Source organism: Aquarana catesbeiana, linkage group LG07 (assembly GCF_042186555.1).
Source record: "Aquarana catesbeiana isolate 2022-GZ linkage group LG07, ASM4218655v1, whole genome shotgun sequence".
Classification (NCBI taxonomy): Eukaryota; Metazoa; Chordata; class Amphibia; order Anura; family Ranidae; genus Aquarana; species Aquarana catesbeiana.
In genome coordinates, this window is record NC_133330.1 from 27,291,411 (window position 1) to 27,301,593 (window position 10,183).

Consider the following 10,183-nt stretch of genomic DNA (forward strand, 5'->3'; position numbering starts at 1 on the left):
CTATTATTAGCAGCGCTTTACCGTCATTTTAGCGGCAGTATTCGGCCGCTAGCGGGGCGGTTTTACCCCCGCTAGCGGCCAAGAAAGGGTTCCCTTCCCTCCAGCCATTTTGCATATTATTTTATATATACTGTGATTCTGTCCTTGCCAAATATGCTGCAGAAATCTCCCTCCACTGAGCCTGGCTGCAGCCATTTTAACTGTGGGCAGCTGAAGCTGCTGCCTGTTCACTTCCTGGATTTACACAGACGCACAGAGGCACACCTCCAGCTCTGTAACTTTTATTGGCCCTCTTATGTCTCATCCCCCCTCCCTTCCTAGCATACTCTCTGTGCATGACAGCAGTGGATGATGTCATAAGCCTAGGCTAATGACCAGACAAGAAACAGGAAGTGGGCTGTATAAGGTATTTACTGGCAGAAAAAAATGTTTTACTATCCAAAGTTAAAGGGGTTGTAAAGGTGTTTTTTTTTTTTTTTTAAAATAACAAACATGTCATACTTACCTTCACTGTGCAGCTCGTTCTGCACAGAGTGGCCCCGAACCTGGTCTTCTGGGGTCCCTCGGCGGCTGTCTCAGCTCCTCCCCGCAAGCATTTACCACCTTCATGCGAGCTCTCTCGCACGGTGGTGAGTGCTTGCGGGCGCGCTCCCGTGATACAGCCGGCGGCTATAGCCGCTCGCTGTATCACTCGGCCCCGCCCCCCGGCGCGCCGCGTCATCGGATGTGATTGACAGCAGCGCGAGCCAATGGCTGCGCTGCTTTCAATCCATCCACTGCAGCCAATCAGCGGCCAGGGTGAGCGGAGGAACAGATGTCGGGAACGCGAAGCTGACTTTCGAGGCGTCAGGTAAGTAAAACGGGGGTGCTGGGGGCGGCGGTTCTGTCAGAAGTTTTTTCACCTTAATGCATAGAATGCATTAAGGTGAAAAAACTTTTACCTTTACAACCCCTTTAAAACAACAACAAGAGCAGAAGATTCAGTAGATGGAAAGATGAAAAAAATGACTGAGGGTCCGCTTTAAAGGTACACCCATGCAAAGGTGTTCCATGCAGGCAGTCCCATTTGTGTCAGTTGGGACAAAGTCCTAACTCCAGCCAAAGCTTTTTAACTGGATTGAGTAGGTAAGGGTTAGAACAGTTTTTTACTGCAGGTAGGTACAAAGGCATCTCAAAAAAACATTTCCAATATACATATATACATTTTCTAGTACAGTGAGAAAAGTATAGATCTGTAGGCTTTTGTATTGCTTCGTTACTATTCCACGTGCATGTCGGACACATGGCAGCCCCATAAAATATATGGGGTATAGTTATGAAGCAGTGAATGTCACATTCACCCAACCTTAATTACATGTAAATCTTCCAGGTGCATATTTTTTAAAGTGTCACTAAACCAACATCATTAAAAAAAGCGATCAACAAATGGTGTAGTACATGCTGTTCATACTCAGTCACTCTGAGATTTGTTTTCTGTATTCTGCAAAAAAAAAAAATAGTTGATCCTGCTGCTCTCTATCTCCCCTTTCTGTCCATGTCCCCAATTCAGCTAGGGATTTCGCAGCTGTAGTGGTAACTCTGCACATGCTCAGTTTTCAGTGAATTTCTATGCTGAGCATTTCCTCCCCATCATATCTGAGCAGCCCATGTGACTATAGAGTTACACATGTGGGTGTATACACAGTGATAAATGAAGGCCCACTCCCTCCCTCCTCCATGCCCACTAACCAGCTAAACACAATGGGGGCGGGATATTACATAATGTACTATAATTACTATAATGTAGATTGATGGAGGCTTCACCTCCCTCGTAGTCTAAGACACAGGCTGGAGGGGGGGGGGGATGTCACACAGCTTGTGACTGGCAGAAATCCACCCAAACCATGTTATTGCCAAAAATAATAAAGATTTGTTTTCAGATATATATTTTTATGGTGATTTAGACCGTTTATTGATATGAATTCTTTTCTAAGGCTTTTCATTTTTTGAAAATGTGACCAGCAGTAGAGGACTAGAAGCTCCTTCTTCTTATGTTTCCCTGCAGACAGGCTGGGACAGAGCTGGGTCATGTGACAGCTGTATACAGATTAGAAGAAACATACTTAGATTATTTTTTATTAAAGTAATGACAGTGCCATCATTCATATACAGACATAAAAGGGACAATGTAAATTATACAGCGTGTGTTTAGTATCAATTCAAATTACAGGTCACCTTCACTGTTTGAATGTCACATTCACTGCTTTATATGCCCCCATGCGCTCTCTTTTAAAAGGAGGGAAGTGGCATTTCTAGAGTAAGACGCGCGGGGGGGGGGGGGGGGGGGGCTGTACAGCCATTCTAGATGAAGATAGTGATTAACGTGTAAGACCGGCCTTTGTGAAATGCGTGGGAATCGTATTTTTATTTTTTGTTATTGCCTTAGTAGTGTCCATAGTATTCAAGTCTGGTGGGAAATTATAGCAGTTTTTTTTACATGAAGTAAATATTTTTGTATTTCCTTTAAGTCCGTTAGTAATGGAAAGCCGAGGTAGGCACCCTGTTTATATCTCATTAGGAGCAGAATGAGTTGATCCCACCACATGAAAGGGTTGATTATAACTCTTCTCATCCGAAGGGAGGACATCACAGCAAAATGACTGGTTGTGTTTGGACATTGTGCTCCGGGGATGACAGCCTGGAGGGTACCAGACTCCACCGAGTGGAATTGTCTAAGCCCTGTGTAAACACCGGCTGGCCTCCTTGTTTCATATTTAATATAACAGTTTGGGAAACGGTTAGCGCCGGTTACAAAATGTTCCCATGTATTGAGTAACCTGGGTTTGTCTTGGCTCTTTAGTCCTATTATCTGCCTCTCACTAAAGAACACATAGAAATGAAACCACCTCCTCCTCTGCTGCAATATTACTAGGAGGGTGACGGCCCTAGAGTTGGCATAATTAAATGTCAGTGGTGGCAGCTGTCATTTTTTTTTTTTTTTTTTTTTTCCCCAGACCAGTTCCTTTGGAAAGTGAGCGATTACACTGACTGTATGACAAATCGTTTGCTGAAGCACCCATGTGTCATAATTGCCTTTTTTTTTTTTTCATACTGTCTCTACAACTGTTCCTCCTTTGCTACATCTCAGTGGTGCCGATCTCCTCCAGACTTTTTCAGACACTTCTTTATATGCGCTCCAGTGACAGCTGCATATCATGGCTCTGAACTGGTTTCCTTCTAATAATATAAGACCGTGCTTACACAACATGTTTTGGCATGGCTCCCTGTAGTCTTTGTCCGTTGTATGTTTGACAAAGATAACAGAGGAGAGCACTGTTGTCACCCATTGGCAGGAAGTGACTGAACAGGGACCCTCATGGCAGGATCACCACATGTTATTTTAAAGAATTTTAAAGTGACATCTGAAATTACATCAACATGGTAAAGCTTATATGAAATTGTAGCGCTTGAGTTTAGGTATATGTTAGTGATTGTAAAGCTTCCTGTTTTTTTTTTTTTTTTTCACGTTAAAATAATAAACAGGTTATACTTGCCTGGTCTGTGGTTTTGCACAGAGCAGCTCCAATCCCCCTGTTCTCGGGTTCCCCGCCGGCGCTCCTGGCTCCACGCCCCCTGCGCCTGCCCTGCCACCTCTTCAACGCACATCAGTGAAGGAGAAAAATTACTTATTTGCAAATATATATAGATACATAGCTATAGATAGAGAGAGTGAGCTCTATCTATCGCTAAAGTGTGTGTGTATATATAATATACACAATGTGTGTGTGTGTTTTGTATGTATGTGTAATATATAAAAATATATATTTAAAAAAAAATCTTTTTTGCAGAAACTAAGGGAAACTTTTTTTTTAATGTTCAATCTTTGTTTGCTGGGCCATAAATAAAACCGGGTGGTGATTAAATATCACCAAATGAAAGCTCTGTCTGTCTCAAATAAATATACAAATTTCATATGGGCACAGAGTTGCATGACCGTGCAATTGTCATCCAAAGTGTGAGAGCGCTGAAAGCTGAAAATTGGCCTGGGCAAGAAGGGGGTGAAAGTGTCCGGTAAGCAAATGTTTAAAGGGCCAGCAGAGGAGGGGAGGAGCTTTATGTACCAGAGGAGGTATGTTATTCTGAGTAGAGAGCGTGCTGTGAGCCCAGGCACCACATGCATAGGGAGAGGAAGTGTTTGACCTGAGCAGAGGATTCGCATACTAATAAAGGCAGAAAATCGTTGGGGTGCCGATAACATTGGAGGGATCAGCCATTGCAGTAGAGGTTGGATAGCATTGTTGGCTCACCAGAGGAAATAAAGTAATACACAAAGGGCAGGATTGCCAGATACATTAGTGAAACTAAACCTGACTTAACAGTTTAAAAATAAAAATGCCCACATTCCTGGCGCTGTCACATTGGTTGTGCTTTCAACGAAACCGTGAAACCATCAAATGGCTGGAGTCATAACTGATTACATTTGCAGCACCGTGACAGATGAAGATCAAACAGGCCAAGAGAGCAGCTTCCTTGGCTGGAAACAATGGAAGGGTTTAGTTTGGCTTTACCTGAGGCAAAAAAGGAGGAGCATTTTGAGAATTATATTATGGAAACCTTGGAAAACACATTTGTCACGAAATGTTACTTAGATTGTTTTTTTGTGCACTTTGAATAGTCCAAATAGCCCAACTAATGACCTTGTTCTCCCACTTTCCTTTCAGGTCTATCAAGCTGGTACGGGGCAATTAATGTTTATGAACAAATACCACGGCAGGAAGCTTTCAGTTCAGGGTTTTAAAGAAGCACTTTACCAGTTTTTTCACAACGGCAAAATCCTACGCCGGGAACTGATCGACCCTGTCCTTAAAAAACTGACAGAACTCAAAATGGTTTTAGAAAAACAGGAGTCTTATCGGTTTTATTCCAGCTCTTTGCTCATCATCTACGATGGGAAGGAGTTACAGGAAGTTTCCATGGACTCAGACCCCGAAGATCTGGGGGACTTGTCAGAGGAGTCTTCGGACGAATCGGCAGGGGCCTACGCCTACAAACCGTCTAGTAATAAACACAGCGCCAGCACGGTCGACGTGCGGATGATAGACTTTGCGCACACCACCTGCAAATTTTACAGGGAGGACAGCGTCGTACACGAAGGCCTAGACACCGGCTACATTTTCGGACTCCAAAATTTAATAGCCATTATTAAAGAAATAAGAGATGAAAATGGAGAATGAGAACTGAAGAAACTACGTTTCGTACTGAAGCACTATAACTAACTATGTTGATTCCAAAACGACAGCCACTATGTGGTGGTCGAAATCATGACAGGGTTCCACGGGTGTGACCCGTGAGAAGACTTGTCCAAAAATAAAATATAAAAAAAAACAAGAGGGCATTTACTTAGCTGTGCTGGACAGAGCACCGGTTAATATTGTTATACTTATTTATTTTAAATATTTCTAAAACATTCCATATTTGATGATTCAAATACCTCTGTTACACCTGTGTGTATATATATATTTTTTTTTTTTTTTCAATAAACTTCCTTTTTTTTTTTTTCTTCTCCTCTCCTCCCCCCTTTTTTTTTGTTGTCTACCCTCGCCCTTCACCCTTTTTTTAAGTTTGTCGTGTTGCAGCCACCAGCCGTAGAAATCAAATGGACTCTATTTAACATTAAGCTTGGCCCTCTGTTACATACCTGAGGCTATAACGTTTGCCTGAACTACAGTTTATATGCCAGATTATCCATTATTGCATACAAAAAGCTAATGAAAACACAAACAAAAAAAATAATGAATTTGTATTGGATATTATTGCCTGGTCTAGCATTGTAATCTAATATTTCTATTTATTGGGCCCCGAGCCCAAGTTACAATAGCACTGGAACATGATGTAACTTCATGAACATATGTGCCTTTTGAATCACACGCAAATACGAAATGCCAACAGTTCCGGGCCGAGGGCCCGCTTTTTGTGTGAATCGAATTGATATGTTCCCCCGATAAGCCTTGAAGTTTACCACAATGGCGTTCCATGTCATTTGCACTTTTATTTTTTTTTTTTTTTTTGCTTCTTTGAAGAGATCATTAAACCAAATACTATTTTGTGATATGTGTTTGTTAAGGGGATCAGCATAAAATTATTTAAAAAAAAAAAAAAAGAGGAAAAAGCAAATTACATGCTTTGCTGACATAGAACGGGTATCTTTGCTTTAATAGGAATTGGCAAGATAGCTGTGTGAAAAGCCGCCAATGGAAGCTGCTATGCTGTATGCCGGATTCTAGCTCAAGACCAGAGATGTCATTCCCGTCTGGGATGAATTCGTGTCACTTCAGATGCTACAGGCCAATCAAAATCCGGCAGCGTCCATAATGAGGCTTTGAACACAAGTATCTTGTTTTGGTAACGGGTTCCTTTTTTTTAAAGTGATCAGGTGCTTTATATACATGGGAGGTCGCCATTTTTATTTTGTGAACTGGCCCCATCATCAAAAGGGTTTTCGCGATTGAAAATGCCTGCAAGAACTACTGCCCAAGCTGCACCTTCCCCATCAAGAAGTTTCTGTTTTTCTGAAATATTAAATGCGATTGTGTGCTGGGTGCAGATCTTTTTCAGACATTTCCCACCCTGAAGTGATGATGGCGCTATTTTAACGTTCAAACCCCCCTGATAAAAAAATGGCACCTTGCATGTATGTAGGCCTACGTATACTTAAAGCGTGCTAAAGCCCAAAAACAAAAATGTAATATATGGCAGCTTACCGCTCCTTAGGTCAGGTGACTGGTTTTTGCTTTTTTTTTTTCTTAATTTTTCACCTGGTGATCCGGCCAGTCATACATTTCCTGTCCTAGGGTGACAACGCTCACTTGCTGTACTTTTATAAAGGAGCAGTGTAGTCACCTTAGACTGCTCCCCTTATTTGGACTACAACCAACTCCCCTTTTCCTCATCTCCTTATCGTAGGAATGCTCAGTTGTGTAGGTCACAGAAGATAGCTTGGAGCCTCAGTTCACACTGCTGCGACCCCCCCCAAAGTCATACGACTTTTGTGATTAGCTATTGCAGTCCATGGCACAAGTCACACCAAAGTTGCAGGAACCTTTTTTTTTCTTATGTCATTGCAACTTGAGCATTGATTGAAATGGCATCCGTTAAACTGAATGTGTTCTGGCTTGTCATGCAACTTTGTTGTGTTGCATGATAAACCTCAGCAGTGTGAACCAGGGCGGAGGGCTAACATTGTGTGAGATTTCAGATCCGTACACAGAAAGCTACAAGAGCACTGGATTTCGATCAAGATCTGTACATGCAGAAAATATTCTTAGCCTGACACAAAGAAAACTAATGCAGCCACCCCACCCCACATCTAAGGACTGGTAAGCTGCAGTGTGTTGTATTTTTACTTTTGGGTTTAGATACACGGCATTAATGGCACTCTAAGGGTGTTTTCTGTTAAAGAGCCATCTGTTAAAGACCGGGTTTAGTTCTGCCAACTTGTGTTTTGTTTATATCTATATATATCTATATATATATATATTGCTGTAATGCATACGGTTCAGTTTCGGTTAAAGACGAATCAGATCATTTCTTTGCTTGATGGTGAAGCTCCTGTGGAGTTTGCAAAATGTAGGGACTTTGACCATCATGCCTTGTAGGAAAGAAAAAAAAAAGGTGGTAATTATCCCTAGGTGTGTCACAATTACAGAGCTGGGTTTGCATAAAGGTTTTATAAGCAATATGTTTTGAGAACGTAGCTTGTCACCATCTGATGTTATTACCAGCGAGCACAATCGTAGTTCCCGAAGACGAGAATAGAGAACTTGGAGGACTTGAACAGCTGTTGTTTAACAGTAACTTCCATGACAACCATTCAAACACTACAACCGCAATATACAGAGGTTCAAAACCTTTGCTTCCGGCAGAGGAGAAGGAGGAGGTGGGTTCGCATTTTGTGGGCTCAGACAATTTTCTTGAGAACGCGGCCTAAGCCCTCTGTGATGTCACAGGTTCCTGGCACATCTATGGGCTGCCTTCCCAGGAATATTGTTTTCCTTTTCTAAATGGCTTCCTCAGATGTTTGCATGAAGTTGGTACGTTCTCTCTATTTCTGTCTTCAGGGAATGCTGTTGGGAGAGACCCGTTGTTGTCAATCGGTGAGCAATGGATGCTCTTTGTGTTCATGGAATAGTAAATAAATATCTTCTATGACTTGTAACGGCTGTGTTTTCTGTTCTATTAAACACTTTCTAAATTTGAGTACATGGTTCTGTTCAAAAAAAATCCTTTCATGTTTTATTTTGGGGTCATGAAAACTTTACAGATCTGCCATTTAGCCAGAAACTTAAAGTGGAAGCAAACCCTTCCTATCGTTTTCAGCCAAGGAGGCTGCCATCTTGGCCTCTGTTTAATCTGCAACTTCCATGATGCTGCACATGTGATCTGTTATGACACCGGCCATTGGATGGTTTGACAGTTTGGTTGAGAGCACAAGCAAAAGTGACAGCTAGCGTTTCCGGCATGCTGGGAATGTTAACTATTTTTTTTAAAACTATCAAAGTGATGGGTTTACTTGCGCTTTAAGCCACTATATATACACACTTGAGACATACACTGATCGTCTATAACACTGTGACCGCTGTCAGGTAAAGTGGATAACATTTGATTATTTTATAAAAATGGCACCTGAACGTGGGTGGGGATATTATTAGGCAGCAAGTGAACATCATGTTGTCCCTAAAGCTGATGTGATGGAAGCAGAAAAAAAAATGGGAAAGTGTAAAGATTTGAGTGACTTCGATGAGGGCCAAATTGTAATGGGTAGACAACTGGGTCAGAGCAACTCCAAAACTGTAGCTCTTATGGAATGTTCCCGGCCTGCAGTGGTCAAGACCGATCAAGAGTGGTGCAAGGAAGGAGAACTGGTGACCAGGGTTCTGGGCATCGAAGGCTCATTGATTCATGGAAGGAACGAAGGCTGGCCTATGTAGTCTGATCATATAGAGCAGGGATATGCAATTAGCGGACCTCCAGCAATTGCAAGTCCCATCATGCCTCTGCCTCTGGGTGTCATGCTTGTGGCTGTCAGGGTCTTGCTATACCTCATGGGACTTGTAGTTCTGCAACAGCTGGAGGTCCGCTAATTGCATATCCCTGCAATAGAGGAGCTACTGTAGCTTAAATTAAAGTTAATGCTGGTTCCAATACAAAGGTGATAGAACACACAGTGCATTGCAGTTTGCTGTGTACGGAGCTACGTTGTCGCAGAGAGGTCAGGGTGCCCATGCTGACCCATATCCTTAGCCAAAATTGCCTACAATGGGCACGTTGGCGTCAGAACTGGACTACAGAGCAATGGAAGAAGGGGTCTTCAAGGTGTTGATTTTGGCTCCAAATTCTCCAGACCTCAATCCAATCGAATATCTGTGGGATGTGTTTAAAAATCAAGTCCGAACCATGGAGGTCCCACCTTGCAACTTACATGACTTAAAGGATCTGCTACTCACGGCTTGGCGCCAGATACCACAGCATACCTTCAGAGGTCTAGTGGCGCCCAGACGAGTCGGTTCTGTTTTGATGGCAAAAGGGGGACCTACTAAATATTAGTCAGGTGGTCATGTTATAGGTGAACTGTTTTACTGGGCAAAGGAATAGGGCTCTTTCACACCAGAATTTTCTTTCATGCACCGCAGTGGAGCTGACATGAGGTGTACTGCAAACAACAAATGCAATCCACCTCAACACGACATTATGGTGTGAACATGGCACCTAGAAAACAATTGGTTTCTATCTGCCCTTGCAGGAGCTTGAGTTGATCTGTGCAGATTAATGCAGGTCACTGCACATGGTGTGAATGAGCCCTTAGTGTGTATGTAGGGAAGGGTTAAACCCTGTCCAGTTTGTTCTTTCATGTTTGTATCCTGTTGGGTTGATCTTCCTTCACTATCTGTCCCAGAGATACCACATGAGCTGATAAGTTAATCATTACAAGGTGAAGGGATTTCCTCTCTTGGAGAGTTGTCACCTGAGCAGGTGTCCCCATTGGAAAACAAACTCTTCCCGTTCTGAACACAACTGTTAAAGTTTGGATTTCTTATCCATTTATGTCTCGGTGACAACTGGCCTCATGTACACGGGACGTTTTTACAACCTCTCCTGAACGATTTAACTTGACAGATAGTTACTTGAAAAAATAGCTAAAAATGAA

At 42.5% G+C, this 10,183-nt stretch overlaps 1 protein-coding gene across 1 annotated transcript in view; it reads left to right on the forward strand.

Annotated features, from left to right (window-relative positions):
- IP6K2 (inositol hexakisphosphate kinase 2) overlaps nt 1–8,194 on the forward strand; it is a 61,100-nt gene extending 52,906 nt beyond the window's left edge. Inside the window, exon 6 of the mRNA XM_073591837.1 lies at nt 4,701–8,194. Coding sequence (XP_073447938.1) covers nt 4,701–5,213 — 513 coding nt within the window. The 3' untranslated portion in view covers nt 5,214–8,194. The remainder of the gene's footprint in view (nt 1–4,700) is intronic.
- The last annotated feature ends 1,989 nt before the right edge of the window (nt 8,195–10,183 follow it).